Raw genomic sequence first — 17,684 nt, 5'->3', positions numbered from 1 at the left:
TTGACACTCCTGTCCTAGATACTTGCTATGAATCTGCCTACCTACTGGACATTCACAATTCATTTAATATACTACCCAAAGAGAGAGATCCTCTTTGTCATATACAATCCTAGTCTCTTCCCTTAAACATTGCCATCTTATGAGATGCAGAAAGTGTGCCTTTTCTATGGCATCCATTTCTTTATGGAACACCACTGCTTTTGCCTCTGTCCTCCTAGCCTTCCAAAAAAAAAAAGGACTTAACACTTGGATTTTCTGCAAAGTGGTGTGTCAGAATAAGGTGAATGAGAGGTTTTAACAAGGATGTTGGAAGCCTAACTTTTAATGTTTATGGTTTTAATAGGTATATGTATTATGCTCTTTTTGACTGACATTGTCTTAATCAGTGCTTTTTTTTGTAAAAGAAAAAGGTGCCGGAACTCACACGTCATACAACCCGCCTTGCCTACCCTACAAGGTTCCATCCAAAAAAGGTGAGCGTTCTATGAGGAAAAAAGCCCTGGTCTTACTTGATTGGGAACCACTCAATAAACTAAGCAGCTGTATAATTCAACAGAAGAATATTTATAGCTATATTTATATAGCATATGTTTTAAATAAACAAAGAATTGAGATAGCTCCTTGCCTCTCTTGATGAAAGACAAATCGTGATTTTGGTTATTTCCAAATTAGGACAGAATTACAGAGAAGTTAAGGAAAATAGCTGGGTGAAGAATAAGTTTCCATTTCCCAACAGCCAAGGAAAAGGTAGAACCAGGAAGCTGGAGTAATCCTGGAAACTTGTAGCAAAGTATGATTTTGTTTCAGGAAAATCTCTGCTTCTGTTGAAACAGGTACGCTGTTTGCGTTAGGTTCAACATTTGATTCTGTATTTAATGTTAAATCTAGCCTTCAGTTCATAATTTTATGCAAACTGGTGAATTCTGTGTGATTTCATGTTATGGCAGAGATCCTTGTACGGAGTGGGTGGGAAGCAGATCAAAAATAATGGAAAAGAAATGCTGCAGTCTCCAAAGATTTATTTTTATTTATTTTATTTTAATTCCATTTATATCCCGCCCTTCTCCGAAGACTCAGGGCGGCTTACAAGCTTAGCAGTAGCCTTCATTCTATGTATATGCCTGCTTATTAGGGCTTTCATACACCCCCCAAGCGGCATTATTACAAAGTCAGCTTAATTGCCCCCAACAATCTGGGTCCTCATTTTACCTACCTCGGAAGGATGGAAGGCTGAGTCAACCTTGAGCCTGGTGGGATGCGAACCTGCACTAATTGCAGGCAGCTGGTGTTGCTTAAGGAGGCATTAGCCCACTGCTCCACCAAGGCTCAAGATGTAAAGAACTTGATAAAATTTATTCTCCTCAGTTTCTTGAGCACTGGGGATACAATCTGGAAACAGAAATAGACTCTTTGGAGCCTCAGATGTCCAGATCTGAAAGTAGTGATCAAAATAAAAAACCATTCTGGCAACAGCAGTTTGAGGCTTTTCTTCTGCTCTCTCACCAATTGGCCCTCCAGCTTCAGCTGTACATGTGTAGGCAGTGCACTGCTTGCATGGTCTCTGTTTTAACTTTTCTTCCTCCTGACATTTTAGCTTGAGGAAACAGCTTTATTCTCAGGATAATCAGTAGGTTGTTTCAAGGCCACGCAGCATAGAAATATGGGGAAAGTTGTTAGTGCAAGTCTGAAAAGGGTAGTGCAACAAAGTTTTCCTGTTTTTAGTTTTTTTTCCTGCTGATCAATGGCATCTACCATCACCATTTCATCCTCCTTCTCCAGCCTCCCACCCTATCCCGGTTCTCCTAAGATTTAAGGTAGTCTGGGGATACTGAAAAATATCCTGAAAGATGGCAATGATAATCTATTCTGTTCTGTTGCCTTGCAAGCTATAAGGCTATATTCACATAGTCACCAGAAATCAAGTGTGTCATTGTCTTCAAGGAATTCAAATGAAATAAAAACAGGTGTTCATGTAATATGGGCTTGAAATGCCTTCCTTTAGAAAAAGAGGAGACCATTGTCTCATTAATAAATAATAAATAAATAATAAATTATTCTAATCCTCCTGAACCACCGTTCACCTTCATTAATAACTTGACTATCAAGAGATTCTATGAGATTTTCCAAGAGAAACGATCACAGAATTATTACATTTGTTAACAGCATTCAGGCAGGGGGTTTTAGGTAGTTCCCTGAAAAACTCAACTAAGCAAATCGCAAACAAAATTCAAGGCTTGTTCTTCTTCACAGACATCTGAAGAAAGGAAAGCATTCTTCTGAGTAATTAGTGAATCTGATGAATTGCAATAACTTCAGCTTAGTCATCCTGCAGTGGCTGGCTGCGACTTTTTCACATCATGTTCATCAACAATGTATCCCCATGGAAAAGGGTATGCCAGGATAAGCTATAATTCTGGCTACACCACAGCAGAGACAGGCAAAATTGGCCAGCATTTAGTGTAGCTCTGGGAAGCTTCCATTAAATGCCTAATCTGTCAGCAGCTCCATTAAGTATTAGTTATACTGTTTACTGTCATGGCTGGAGTTCCCAGCACTCAAGGCAAGACCTTGCAGACTGAGAAAAATAAGTTGCAAAAAGCCATACAAATCTCCAACCTGAGGATTAGGACCTCTCACAGGGATCCCTATTCAATACTATGAAACAGAAAATAATGTTTTTCCTTTAGACTCTAAGATACTAACAAACAGTTAGCACCTATGAAGCAAAAGACCGCAGGAGCCCTTTGAATTAGCAGTATATTTTCTCCTGAAAGGGAAGATACTTTCTTTGGCTGGAGTCAGGAAGAAAAGCATCTGTTCATTCGATCACTTCCAATTCTGAAATTGTTAGTCTACTGATTAATTCTTGAGCTCAAATCGTTTACTTAGGACTGACAAACTTATTTTCCTTCTGTCCCCAGTACTGTTGCTCTGCCCTTTGATTGTAAACTTTGCAATATAGTCTCATTTTCTTGTCACTGTCTTTCTGGATTCGGATTCTGAATGGTTCAGTTTTGCTTTATATGCTCCAGACCAGGGATGAATAAACTTCACACAGCTAGAGGTCTCACATTTAATACTTTATTCAGTTGCTGAGGACCCCAAAGAATGCAATGGTGAAATGGTGGGACACAATTGAAATTGATTGTGCTTTTTGGTTTTTTATTACTTTTGGGGTGATAAGGGATTAAGCTGTAAAATAGTTATACTAAGCCTTATAGTAAAGTTCAATACCTTTTGGGAACTACAACTGACCATGTTTTCCCACTAAAAAGGAGCAGTTTTGTTACTGAATCTTGCCACTATGTTGTTCTGGCATGCAAACATGAGACTGGGAGGTGAGTACAACCAATGGATTTCCCAGTCATACACTACCTGCCTCATTTCAATCAATCACTTGGTGCTAAATTGACAGCTTTTGAAAAAAAAGTATGGACTAAAGACTTTTAAAGATGAAAGACAAGATGAAAGAAGAAGTCAAGATGGAAAACTGTGTAAAGCAAGTTATCTGGAGATGTAAAACAAATGGAGAAAGTGGATGTTTTGAACAGTTGAAGCCAATCTGGTGTAATTCCTTTCTTTGCAAATTGCTCAAGCAATCCTCTCCACCCTTCCATTTTTGGCCCCTCTTCTGTTGTTTGCCATTATGATATTATAAATGAAATAAATAAATGAGATTGACAAATAAAGATAGATAGATAATGGATGGATAGAAAGATAATGGATAGACAGACAAACAAATATATAGATGTAATGCAAAAATGAAAGTTTTTCAAACAAGATAAAAAGGCAACTTTCCCACTTCCAATTTTTCTCTTATTTTCTTGTGCTTTCATCTGTTTTAATACTTTCATCTCTAATAGCACAATCTAGATCACAGTCCATATTTCCACAGTTATGGTCAGTTATGGTCAGTTATGGTCACAATCTAGCTCATATTGCCCTGATCTTTTGGTTTGTAAAATCCATCAATTTTTTACATTCTTTAATAATAAAAATTATTCCACAAAAATCCAATTCATTTGTCTAATTTAATTTCAATTTGTTCAAAAGCTCCTTCATCAATCAATCAATAAACAATGATAATCTTTCAAAATAACTGTCCCTTTCTCTGTTTTAAAATTTCTTACTCAACTTCTTCAGCTTTTTGGCAAAATTTCTTAAGTCTTTAAAACTTTTAAAAATTCCTTTATAACCCATAAAAATAATAGCTCACCATGTGGAATATTAATCTACTGCTTAGAAAAACCTAACTATAAATTAATTAAAGGCAGTGCCAAAGAATGTTCAAACTATCGCACCATTGCACTCATTTCACATGCTAGTAAAATTATGCTTAAAATCCTACAAGCTAGACTCCAGCAGTATGTGGATCGAAAACTACCAGAAGTACAGGCAGGATTTCGAAGAGGCAGAGGAACTAGAGATCAAATTGCCAACATACGCTGGATCATGGAGAAAGCTAGGGAGTTCCAGAAAAACATCTACTTCTGCTTCATTGACTATGCTAAAGCATTTGATTGTGTGGATCACAACAAACTGTGGCAAGTTCTTAAAGAGATGAGAGTACCAGACCATCTTATTTGTCTCTTGAGAAACCTATATGCGAGTCAAGAAGCAACAGTGAGAACTGGACACGGAACCACTGACTGGTTCAAAATTGGGAAAGGAGTCCGGCAAGGCTGTACTGTCACCCTGCCTGTATAACTTATATGCAGAGCACATCATGAGAAAGGCAGGGCTACATGAATCAAAAGTTGGAATTAAGATTGCCTGGAGAAATATCAACAACCTAAGATATGCAGATGATACCACTCTAATGGCAGAAAGTGAAGAGGAACTAAAGAGCCTCTTGTTGCGAGTGAAGAAGGAGAGTGCAAAAGTTGGGTTGAAACTGAACATTAAGAAAACCAAGATCATGACATCAGGCCCTCTCAATTCCTGGCAAATAGATGGGGAAGAAATGGAGGTTGTGACAGATTTTATTTTCCTGGGCTCCAAGATCACTGCAGATGGGGACTGCAGCCAAGAAATTAAAAGATGCTTGCTCCTGGGGAGGAAAGCCATGGCAAACCTAGACAGCACACTAAAAAGCAGAGATATCACCCTGACAACAAAAGTGCGTATAGTCAAGGCTATGATCTTCCCAGTTGCAATGTACTGTATGGCTGTGAAAGTTGGACCATAAGAAAGGCTGAGCGCCAAAGAATTGAAGCCTTTGAACTATGGTGCTGGAGAAGACTCCTGCAAGTCCCTTGGACTGCAAGGCGGTCAAACCGGTCAGTCCTAGAGGAGATCAACCCTGACTGCTCTTTAGAAGGCCAGATCCTGAAGTTGAAACTCAAATACTTTGGCCACCTTATGAGAAGGAAGGACTCACTGGAGAAGAGCCTAATGCTGGGAAATGTTGAGGGCAAGAGAAGAACGGGACGACAGAGAATGAGGTGGCTGGATGGAGTCACTGAAGCAGCAGGCATGAGCCTAAATGGACTCCAGAAGATGGTAGAGCACAGGAAGGCCTGGAGGAACATTGTCCATGGAGTTGTGATGTGTCGGACACAACTTCGCAACTAACAACAACAACAAGGTTACAATCCATATAGGTTACAATATGACTGTGAGCTTGATTGTACCCTTCAAATTATTCTGTCTGATCAGCATATCATGGTAAATGACTGGCAATACCCAGAGCTCTTACTATTGAAAAATATTATGCAGCATTTCTATGTAGCTTTAATTATAATCCTGTTTCTGAGAATCTTTCTCAATATATTTAGATCAGTATCATTTCCTTTAAAGCTTATACTTCACAGCATTCTTTTTAATGTACAAACATTTGTCAGAACCATAATCTAGCTGCCTACAGAATCCAGTAAAACAGATGTGATATCATTGAACAGAGTGAGGAGAGAGATAGATGTCACACATAATCTATGAGAATAGATTTAATCTACTTTATACTCCTGGGAGAATATCGCACTGCTTCAGCAGGAAAAACAGGCTGATTGTCTGGCAAACACTGTAACAGAAAGACCCTCAAGGCAAGATATGAATTTTTATATTTAACTTGATATTGGCAAAGATAAGGATATAAATATGCGAGTAAAGGAGTCCCCTGTGGATTTTACTCTGCTATTGCTGATAATGGGGTGGTGCTCATCTCTCTTTCATGGCCATTGAGCCAACGCTGTCCAAAGACATTTCTGTGGTCATGTGGCCAGCATGACATCATGGAGAGCTGTTACCTTCCAATCGGAGTGGTACCTATTTATCTGCTTCTGAACTGTTAGGTTAGCAGGAGCTGGGATGAGGACAAGAACTCTCCCCGCAGCACGGCACCTAGGTCTCAAAACCTGGGCTGCCAGCTTTGCAGCCATCAAGCCCAGCATCTTAATCACTAAGCTACCACGCCACCCCAAACATATGAGTAGAGATGTAATATAATCAAAGTACCACCACTGCAATTTAAAAAGCTACTTTAGATAAGAAAAGCATCCTACATATTTTCTGGCTCCTATTGATCAGCGGAGTCCTATACCCCCATGTCACAAAAGTTTACTTAAGTAAGTTTATCAGAAAGGCTGTTCTTCATATATTGCATTAGACAAATGGAAAAATGGTACATTCCTTGGATCTAGCATATACTATCCTGGTGAGCAAGACTGTTGAAAGCTTACTGCTTGTGCCTTCACTTCATCAACTTCCTTTTAACTAGTTATGCTGATTGGATTAAAAGCAAAAATGCTATTCCTTTGGAGTCTATATATTCCCATTGCTTAAGTCTTCAGCCAAAGGCAAAATCCTTAGTTCAGCCAAAACCAGCTGCATTAAATGAAACTAAAGTACCATACTTGCTCTCTTTCTTCAAACCTTTTGGTGCATGAATTCCTGTTGCCTATCTTAGGAATCATAAATCTTATAACTGTGATTATAAATTAAGATGTCTGCTTAATCGAGATTTGGGGGAAAAATAGTTCTAGTCTATTGTTAACCTGAATTTAGATTCTGAGCAGAACTAAGAATGTCTATTTATTATAGGAGCATTTGAATTTGAGAAGATGCCAAGAGCCTGCAATTCCGCAAAGGCAATATAGGTAGTCCTCTATTTATGACAATTGAACCCAAAATTTCTGTTACTGAGACATTTGTTAAGTGAATTTTGCCCCATTTTTATGACCTTTCTTGCCTCAGTTGTTAAGTGAATCACTGCAGTTGATAAGTTAGTAACCCGGTTGTTAAGTGAATCTGGCTTCCCCACTGACTTTGCTGGTCAGAAGGTCGCAAAAGGTGATTTTGGGGCACTGCAACTGTCACAAATATGAACCAGTGGGGATGTTGGAAAAGTCTTAACTGAAAAACGGTCATAAGTCACTTTGTTCAGTGCTTTTGTAACTTTGAACAGTCACTAAGTGAACTGTTGTAAGTCAAAGACTACCTGTATGTAAATATTGTGTTCCACACTGAAGATATGTAGAGGGAAATGGCTGAACAAAAATATTTTTTCAGATCCTTTGCTCCTATTGGGAAGTGGTCATTATAAGCAATTTATCTGCTACTCTCTTTCCTCTCAGGAAAAGGATGATGATGATGATGATGATTTTCTCTTCCCCTTTCCTGAAAAATAATACATACTCTGGGGTGTTGATATTCCCTATAGGTTTGTTTTGTATACAGCCAAAACAAGAAAATTACATCTGTAAGTTTTCTAATAGAAAACACCTTCCCTTTCAGAAAAAAGCAAATGTACATTTAATAGCATTTCAGAACCTGTTCTGGACATAATCTCAACAATAATTTTGAGAAGGTTAAAAGCAATACTAACCATAACAGCATTTTAGCTTTTTGGTTGTTCTTTGTTACTCTACAATTTGAGTTCTGCCTGAATTGATTAGCAGTGACAGTATGCCAGAGGTCATTACTGTTAAAGTATACCTCAATGAACAATTTAAAATGAGTTATTACATTACTACTAAATGAAGTTGATTAAGGGATATAATTATCAACCCTGATCAAACAAAAAAACAAACATAAAACAAGGCCTCAGAAAATGGCCATTCATACTTGTGCTGATGGACTTGTGCTCATTTCTGAAGCGACTGTATAGGACACTGGGCTAGCTAAGAAAAAGGAAAGTGATACTGTATATTTAATTTTTTTCAGAACAACACTAACAATTGTATATACAGAAATAATTTCCCCAACAGAAAAATTTCAGATATCTGACAATTTAGACTTCTAAGATGTCTAATAGGTACAGCTTTTAAGATACAGGTGAAACTCAAAAAATTAGAATATCGTACAAAAGTTCATTTATTTCAGTAATGCAACTTAAAAGGGGAAACTAATATATGACATAGACTCATTACATGCAAAGCAAGATAGTTCAAGCCGTGATTTGTCATAATTGTGATGATTATGGCGTACAGCTCATGAAAAGTCCAAATCCACAATCTCAGAAAATTAGAATATTACATGCAATCAATAAAACAAGGAGTCTACATAGAACAATATCGGACCTCTGAAAAGTATAAGCATGCATATGTACTAAGTACTTGGTTTGGGCCCCTTTTGCAGCAATTACTGCCTCAATGCGGCCTAGCATGGAAGCTATCAGCCTGTGGCACTGCTGAGGTGTTATGGAAGACCAGGATGCTTCAATAGCGGCCTTCAGCTCTTCTGCATTGTTTGGTCTCATGTCTCTCATCTTTCTCTTGGCAATGCCCCATAGATTCTCTATGGGGTTCAGGTCAGGCGAGTTTGCTGGCCAATCAAGCACAGTAATCTCACAGTCTTAATATATGATCTTTTTTGCCCCACTATAATTTGGTAAACTCATGTTCTTCAGGATAAATTACTTAAAAATTAATTTAAATGTCAGAATCATAACCCTACTGTCAACATAACTTGACAACTGAAGATCTATTATATAAATGCAGAAGTGCTCAAAGAACAGTCTCTCTCTCTTTTATAACAGCAGTCCCTTCTGTATAAAAGAGCAACCAGAACAGAGTGAATCTGAGTTTGAGATGAAAAATCCAATAGAACTGACTATTACTCCAGGTTGACTGATAAAGACTTTATTAGCCAATTTCATGTTCTATAACAAAATATAAAATAAAATGGCACAAAAATGATGTGACTGCCCTATAGTAATAATGTAGCAATTGTATGTATTAATCATAGGGTTAACTAAGTTAATCACCTTCAAAAAAAATTACTGATCAGAAGAAAGTCCACAAAAGAATTAAATGTTTCAGATGCCACTTCCTTCATTTAGCAAGTAATCAGAGAATGCCTCTTCAAATTTTGCATTAATAAAGATCTCATCAAATGCAAACCTGCAAGAATTAATGTAAAAATCTTATTAACCTGGTAAAAATGCTTGTCTTGAAAGGTGCTTATTTCTTTACAAAAGTGAAGGTCAATTGTTCAGTTACCAATTATCTCTGTGCTGAGCTGATATTTACATGGCAAATCATCATTTAACACAGATGATTTGAGAAAGCACATTGCAAGTGTAGCACAGTCAAGTCTAAATCGAAGCTTCAATTGCAAAGAAAGACATTTGTTTCATTGGCCAGGTTTATGAGATAGACCAATGGGGTGTATATTTTAAACTATCAATTAATAAGCTGTTATGAAACTAAATTGCCAGATGTTAGAGTAGGTAATAATTCAGGCATGACTTCAATCCTGTGCTCTCACAGGGGCACACACTCACATGAGTTGGTGTTTCAACCAACTGAGTAATGCAATGTAACTCTTGGGCTTGCCAAGATAGTCCATTTAAACATTTAAAATAATATATCAAATACATATTTGAAGAGGAAACAACCAGCAAATCCCAAAACCGTTGGCTAGGCTGGATAATGGGGAAAAAAACATCCCTGAAAAGGACAGTAGCAAGCCAATATTATCAACACAGTTACATCCATTAAGTTATCAGGAGCCGAATTTGACCCAAGAGAATCTTGATTTTAGTATACTGTCATGACTGGGCTTTCAACTACATCTGTTATTCACTTTCCTCCCATAGTTCCAGTAAGTAGAAAAAACGTGTTCGGGAACCAACATTTAAGTCCTATTCTATTTCAGAACTTCTCTCAAATGAAAATTTTGGATTTGACTAATAGAAGTAAGTACATGTAACGTGTGGCTAAATAAGGGGATCAGTTAACTGTTCCTTCTGTTCTCTAATCAAAGCACAGAAAGAATACATTTCTATTTCAACCTCTTACGAACTGAAATATTAGAAACCTGTCATTATCCTTTGGACAAGAAAATGAAATATAGGAAAAATGAAAAGATTTTGCCTTTTTTTCTGACAAACTATATTAAGTTTCATGTCTGCAAGCTAACATGAAAATACCTATTTATCAATGTTCTGATTCATTCCCAGTGCCAGGACACAAAGTGGTTTGTTTAACGTATTGCATTAATTTTGCATTTACGGCACAGCAGATTGTTATAATTTATACAACAAAGACTGATTTTAAAATTCCTAGTTTAGGGTTATATGCAATACCTCTTGAGAAATGCACCTTGTATTTTTAGCAAATGAGAAAAACAACAATGTAAAGTAGTTCAAAAACAAGACAAACTGAATAAGCTTGTATTGCTTTATTAACTTCTTGCAATATTCTTTTAAACATGTTCAGCTTTGTCACTAAGCATACGAGAACCAGCAGTGATGGATATTATGTCCATTATAGCGCTCACTAGTATGCAGACAACTTAAATTGGGAATTCACTGTAACTCCAATAAAACTTCACTGATCTTTACCACACTGTACAGTATGTGAAGGTGTTTGTTGGATCATCATTTTTAAAACAAGATTTCTGGTCAGATTAAATTATGCAGTAAAGGCTACACATTAAAGCAGAGTTCCCCAATCTTTTGGGCACGAGACCAGTTCCGCGGAGAGAGGTTTTTCTGCGGACTAGGGGATGCATGGTATTGTGCGCTGCCCTTGTTTGTTTGTGCGGACCGGTTGCTGGCATGCCGTGGACCAGTACTGGTCCATGGACCGGGGGTTGGGGCCCCCTGCATTAAAGGTTTTTGTTTTCTATTTTTAAGAATAGCATTAAAGCATATATTGAGGAATCTAAATGGATGCAAAAGATATATTTAGATTTTTAAAGTTTTTTAAAAAAAGAAAACTATATCATAATGGCAAAGTTTTACACTTTGGTTTTAGCATTAACAAAATTAAAGAATTTAATTTTTAATTAAAGAATAGTATTGACAGAGAATGTATCAAGTCAAAAAAAATGAGAATAGTTGTGAAGCAATAAGCAACAAGAACCAATTTTCAGTTAATTTTACCATTATACTTAAAATTTATAGATGTGTAAATATTTTCTTGTATCCAACAGATATGTAGAATAAAATGACTTTCTATATTAGTAGAAAAATAGTAGAAATAATTCATGTTATTTTTAAAAAGAACTCAAATAATAGATTATTAAACATGAAATAATACCCAGTGACCAAAGATATTTAAACTATTTTTTTAAATAGTATATTTTTATTACTTATAACACTGGGGATATATTCACCTAAAACAAGCAAGCCAAAAAACAAAAGTTATCTCTGTCTGCAGAAGCAATATGGAATCTATAGCTCAGTTTTGCAAAACCATCCAGGGAAGTTGATTGTTAGGGAAATCTAATATAATTTAAAGAGCATTGAAATAAAGAATTTGACCCCTTTGTTAGTAAGACAGGAAAGATAAAGTAGGTCACAATAAATTCTGCCCTAATGGCAGAAGCCAGGATATTAGAGCAAAACATTTCAGTTGCATTTAGGGAAAAAGTTGCTTCTGTTCATCTTATCTGGGGGAAAAAACACATACCTCAAATCCTTTACGTTACAGACTACTGTGAATCTCCATAGTACCTCCAGAATAGTCATAATTGTTTTGGGAAAAGGAGGAGAAGATATGGATAAAAAATGCTTAGCCAGTTGAAAATCAGCAATGCTTTGCTATGCAGGTGATATTACATTATTTTGCTGCTTTAAATTTATTTCAGAGTAATGAATGAATACAACCTCACCACGCACAATTTTTTTAAGCGAGGGGACAATAATAAGGAAGACCTCATCACCAAAACGCAATTTCTATATCCATTTTAATATTAGAAACAATTAAGTCAATATTATTTTCTACTGAGTTCCTCAGCAGGCATTGGTACTTAGCTCTGCTTATTTCTTCTATGTTAATTTGGAATGGTTGATCTGAGACTTCTATATGTTAACACCTTAGGCAGACTGTTTTCCTGAGATTTTCTCATAGTGATGTATTTTAAGTCAGGTATCCAGGGTCTAGGACAACTTACCGCTGCTGGTTGCCACCACTGGCTCACCCCAGCCGATTCGACACACGACAACTCACCTGAGAGAATGCCAGAGATGAGGGGAATATCCTCCTCCTCCTCCTTTGTAGCTCAGACTGGGGGGGGGGAATCAGGGAGCACAAAGTGAGGAGGGGAAGAGGGACTTCCTCTCCGAACAGAAAAACGATCACTTTGGAGAGAGTCACACACTTTTTGGTGCACAGGAGTTTCTGCACAAAGTTCAAAGGATATTGGGGGGCGGGAGCTGGATCAGGGAGGGAGGGAGGGAGGAAGAGAGAGAAGAAGGAGGTCACCTCTTGTATTCCCCTGTGCTGAGTTGTCTTGAGGCAAGTTGCACATGGCAAGTTGTCCTGTGGTGAACTGGCCAGGGTGAGCCAACAATGGCGACCCGGCTATGGAAAGTTGTCCCATTCCGTGATATTCACCCAGAATTCTTGCTATATGCTGGGAAACATGCAATAACATGGCTAGCACAATTTTACTCTTCTATCTTACAGATAGGATTCATCCCTCGGTTTATGAAATGGATAAAGATCACTGCTGTCCAAGCCAGATAAACCTAGCCACAAACCTCAGAGTTACTGACCAATCATTCTTCCAAGTATGGTATTTAAATTACTGGAAAGACTACTAAGTAAAATTAGTCCAGTCATCCTTGAAAATGTGCCCATTGAGCAAAGAGGCTTCTGTGCCAACCGTAGTAGTACAGACCAGGATTCTCTGGTTAACTACATACATCAGACATGTCACATGATGTCGCACAATGTATCGGGACAGTTTTGCCACTGCCGGCAATGGGGTGGACGCAGCTTCCACAGTTTGACACCCCTGACATACATAGAAGCTGGATTTCAAAAACAACTTAAAACTTTTGTTGCTTTTGTGGACCCAACTACAGCATATGACACTGTTTGGAGACCAGGTGCCACCTATAAACTGTTTCGAGTAATACCCTGCAAGAAAATCACCTGGCTCATTGATGGAATGCTCACCAATAGGAAGTTCTGTGCAATCAAGGGAAACAATATTAGTAATGAGAATATGCTCAACAACAGCCTTCCCCAAGGATCAGTATTAGTTAGCACTGCTCTTGTTCAACCTATATACAGTATGGCCAACTTACCTGAAACTCGTTCCAGAAAATTTGGGCATGCAAATCATGGGGCATTAGCCATATGGGGAAATTCCATGGAATATACTGAAGAAACACTTGATTTAGCTATCTTAGGACAATATTTTCACAAATGGAAACTTCAGCCAAACCCAAGTACTGTAAGACTGAAGTAAAATGCTTCCATCTTAACAACAAGATGGCCCACTGTGAACTAAATGTGCAGTTTGAGAATATTCCTTTTATTCATAACAAATACCAGAAATACCTAGAGGTTATTCTTGATAGAACATTGTCCTTCAGAGAGCATCTCAATAAGACCACAGCCAAACTGCGACCAATGTGTGGCTCTACCTGGGTTTTCTCAGATTCTACCTTGCGATATTCAACTGTAGGTCTTGTCTTTTCAACAGGGTCTGCATAAATAGTAGCCATATTGGACTGATCAATACACAGCTGAATCACACTGTGTGCATTATATTGGGCACAAGAAGATCCAACCCCACTTTCTGATTACCAGTTTTGAACCATATTTCTCTGCCACATCTACGAATGCTCTACTGCGAGAGTGTAAGAAAATAATTAGCAATATTCACCTGCCAATCAATACAGTTATCATTGATGCCATAAGCCAGTTGTTCTCAATCTGTGGTTTGCAGACCCCTGGGAGGGCTGGAATGTCTTCATAGGGGATCCGCAAAGGTTTGAAGAAATGTTATGATTTAAATCTGGAGTTAAATTTGGGGGGCTTGTGGCCATGGCTACAAAAGGTATTTAAAAGGGGTATGTGGTGAAGAAAAGGTTGAGAACCACTGATATAAGCAACAGACTTTGCTCCAGATATCCACACATTAGAACAGCCAGAAAGTTGCTGGATAACAACTTCAATCTGCTTCAGGTTTTGATACAAGAATGGTTCTCTATTTCTCCTCCAGAGAGTCATAACATTCTCTGCTTTACAGCTGAACCAAAAGGATTCAATCTCCTTAATAAGATTAGGACTCAGCATGGCAGGTGCGCTAGTCTCCTCCATCAATGGGGAAAGCTCTCCTTTTCCGAATGTAACTCTGGTGCTCCAAAGTAGACAGTAAAACATATTGGGGAACAGGGCCCTCTGAGCACATATCAGGGAAACTCCAGAGACTTTCTGTTTGCAACTCCATCATGTAATGTATCGACTATATAAATAGTCTACCTTTGAATTTGTAAATGGAGTAAATAATGCATATTCACTCATTAAGAATATAATTGTGATGTGCTTTTTAACATTTAACTATAGTAACTGGAGAATTTAAATGCATTAGCAACTGCCTTATTCAAAAGAACTGAGAATCAAATCTAAAATGCACAAAGAATGTCTACTTATTCTGTCTTCTTTGTTTGCAACATGAAAAATACACAATCAGAATCTGTTACTTCACAAAAATCATAGATGAAAATCAATTTCTCATTCAAATCACATTAAGGAGTTAATTGTTACGGTGGTGGTGGTAGCAATTAGATTCCAGATGTAGAATGAAAAGAATTGGACATCATGCTCAAATTAGCATTTTATACTGTTAAAAAAATCTATCCTTTACTATTGAATTGTCAAAAAAAAGTTGCTTTATTTCTTTAATGTCTGTTTCCCCACTGCAAAGAGATAATCAATTATTGTAAATAAATGTCAGTGAAAGTACTGTAGAGAGGAAGTAGCAGCTAGACTGTTTTTTGAACATTCCTCCGGCAAACATCCTCCACTTTGCTTTGACTCCCTATTCTAGGAACATTTTCATGGAAAGGTTCTGTTCCCTGGCTTGATCTTGGCATACGCTAATGAAGAGTTTACAGACACTCAGCACCTTTTATTGTATACACGAACAAATCCACTTTAAACAGTTGATTGCCCTCTGCCAACATGAACACTGTTCTTACACCCACAACAGTTAACTATTGTGCTTCTTTTTTATGCCTTTTATATAGCTTGACTACTATAGTACATTTTTTCTTACAATTCAATCAAGTCCAATTCTCAAAAATTGTCCAGACAGGTCCCTGCAGTTTTCTTGGCAATGTGTCCTCAGAAATGGTTTGCCATTGCCTCCTTCCTAAGGCTGAGAGAAAGTGACTGGCCCAAGGTCACCCAGCTGGCTTCGTGGCCAAGGCGAGACAAGAATTCAAGGTCTCCTGATTTCTAGCCTGATACCTTAACCATTACCCCAAACTGACTCTCACTGTGATACTTAGCCTCGTGTTTTTAAATTTTGGAGCTAGGTTAAGCTAAGCAATTACGGTAGTAGTTGTTGACATAATTAATATTTCTGCTCTAAGAAACTCTAGTTCTACATCCTCCTCCCCTCAATTCTCCACCTTCTGTATGTCTGGAAGAAACAAAGATCTACCTCCTCTTTCTCTGGTCTCAAAGAGGCAGATAAGGGAGAAAATCTTCCCCTCTTCATCTCTGTGGAGATTGGCTCTTCTTCCAAAGAGCAACAATTGTTGGCAACTTTCCCTCCCCTTCAGGTAGGTGCTTGATGGTGGAGTTTCTTTCAATCTCTCTCTGTCACTCTCTTCTTGACCATCTACCTGTCTTACTTACTCCACCTCAATAAATCCCCAACCTTCCCAGGGTCAGAATCATTGGCGGTTGTAACAATATCATTGTGTGACCAGACGGCTTTGGATTGCAAAGGCACTGTAACTAGAAATGGTGAAGATGGAAAGCTTGCATGCATATCATTCACTGCCCCCCAGGAACATTTAGTATCCAGGGAGTCTTTTCCAATAAATCAGCTTTTTAAGCCCAGTTATCCTGTGCTGAGTCCAAAAAGCATTTTATCTCAAGTTCTTCCTTGCCATGTCTCAGGATGAGAAATGGTGGCAGAGATAAGATGTGTTAAGGGGAATGAAACAGTGTAAAAGCAATTGTACTTTCAGCATAACCAAAAGCTGCAATAAACGCTGCTTGCGTTGCCGTGGGGAATCCAATACCCTTGACATCTAGCCTGACATGGTATAAACACACAAATATAAAAATGATAGTATAAACAGATGAAAGCCACATGTGATCCCCTGGGGAAAAGAGGAGTTTCCAGATAGTGATGGTTAGCAGAGTACTTTCAGGTAGATTTGCTAGATCTAGCTGCTCTTTCAGGATGTGTTTGAGCCATAAATTTATCTTTTCAATGTTTATCACCATAACAAATATCTATTTGATTTGATTAGCTCTCCAATGTGAAAGGACTGAGAGTGACAGAGTGACACTATTAGCCATTATTGGCCTAAAAGAATGACAGCTGATTTCATTCATAAGCAAATGCTGTCACAGGAAAAAAAGTTCTAGCCAATTGTCTTGCGGGTTACTATAGCAACAAAGATATTGCTCTGAGGTGTCCTTCCTTCTTGAATACGTACATGTGTGGCTCAACACCTCCTTAAAAAGCAGCTAGATTACTCAGGGGCCACCTACAAATAGTTTGCTAAGCATCACCATCTGAAAAGTTTCATATATTCCTCAGGAATGAGTTTGATTTGAGGATGTCTTTACAGTATAACATAGTAACATATGACCATTATAAAAAAGTCACGTGGATTATTATGTTCCAATTTGTTCCAAGCAAATTGGCAATGCTGGTTACTGTTGTTTTTTAAAATAAAACCTCAGCTCTCAAACTACTGGCCAAGATACTTGCTAATAAGGAAAAATAAGTAGCCATTTATTCACATTAAAAATTACAGAAAATAAACATGTTACATGCTTACAATGTTATCTTTCATTTATCTCAACCTGAGTTGAGAAATCTAAAATGTGTCTTGGTGTTGTTTTTTTTTTAAAAAAAGGGAAAATGAAAAAGCATAGAGTTAAAGAAAAAATCTGCAATTTTTTCCTTTTTCTTACCGTACGTTGACCAATGCATGAGTCACCTTACTGGCTGGCTCCTTCCACTGGCCAGCATTAGTAGAAAGCCTTAGAACTGAAAGAAAGAAAAAAAATATTCTGTGATACCTATTTGACTGCACTCAAAGAGTTTCCAATTTTTTGTGGCTTGGGACCGCATTTCCTCCCACACCATTTTTTAAAAACTGTCTCAGCATTCACAGGGACGGGCAATACGATACGTTATTATTGGAGGAGGTGGGGACAGGACGTTCAATCTTTTATATTTTCTGGGGCATTGGATGGGGAGAGACCTGGCATTTAAAAGCAACTAAGACAAACCGCCCCCTGTTGGGTCAT

At 37.8% G+C, this 17,684-nt stretch overlaps 1 protein-coding gene across 1 annotated transcript in view; it reads right to left on the bottom strand.

Annotated features, from left to right (window-relative positions):
• ARMH3 (armadillo like helical domain containing 3) overlaps nucleotides 1–17,684 on the bottom strand; it is a 161,794-nt gene that overhangs the window by 80,471 nt on the left and 63,639 nt on the right. Inside the window, exon 23 of the mRNA XM_081328954.1 lies at nucleotides 17,346–17,421. Within this exon, the coding sequence (XP_081185080.1) occupies nucleotides 17,346–17,421 (76 nt within the window). The remainder of the gene's footprint in view (nucleotides 1–17,345; nucleotides 17,422–17,684) is intronic.

This window comes from Vipera berus, assembly GCF_964194415.1.
Source record: "Vipera berus genome assembly, chromosome: 5".
In the NCBI taxonomy this organism is placed as follows: domain Eukaryota; kingdom Metazoa; phylum Chordata; class Lepidosauria; order Squamata; family Viperidae; genus Vipera; species Vipera berus.
Note: the sequence above shows the minus strand (reverse complement) of the source record. Positions and strands in the feature narration are given on the sequence as shown.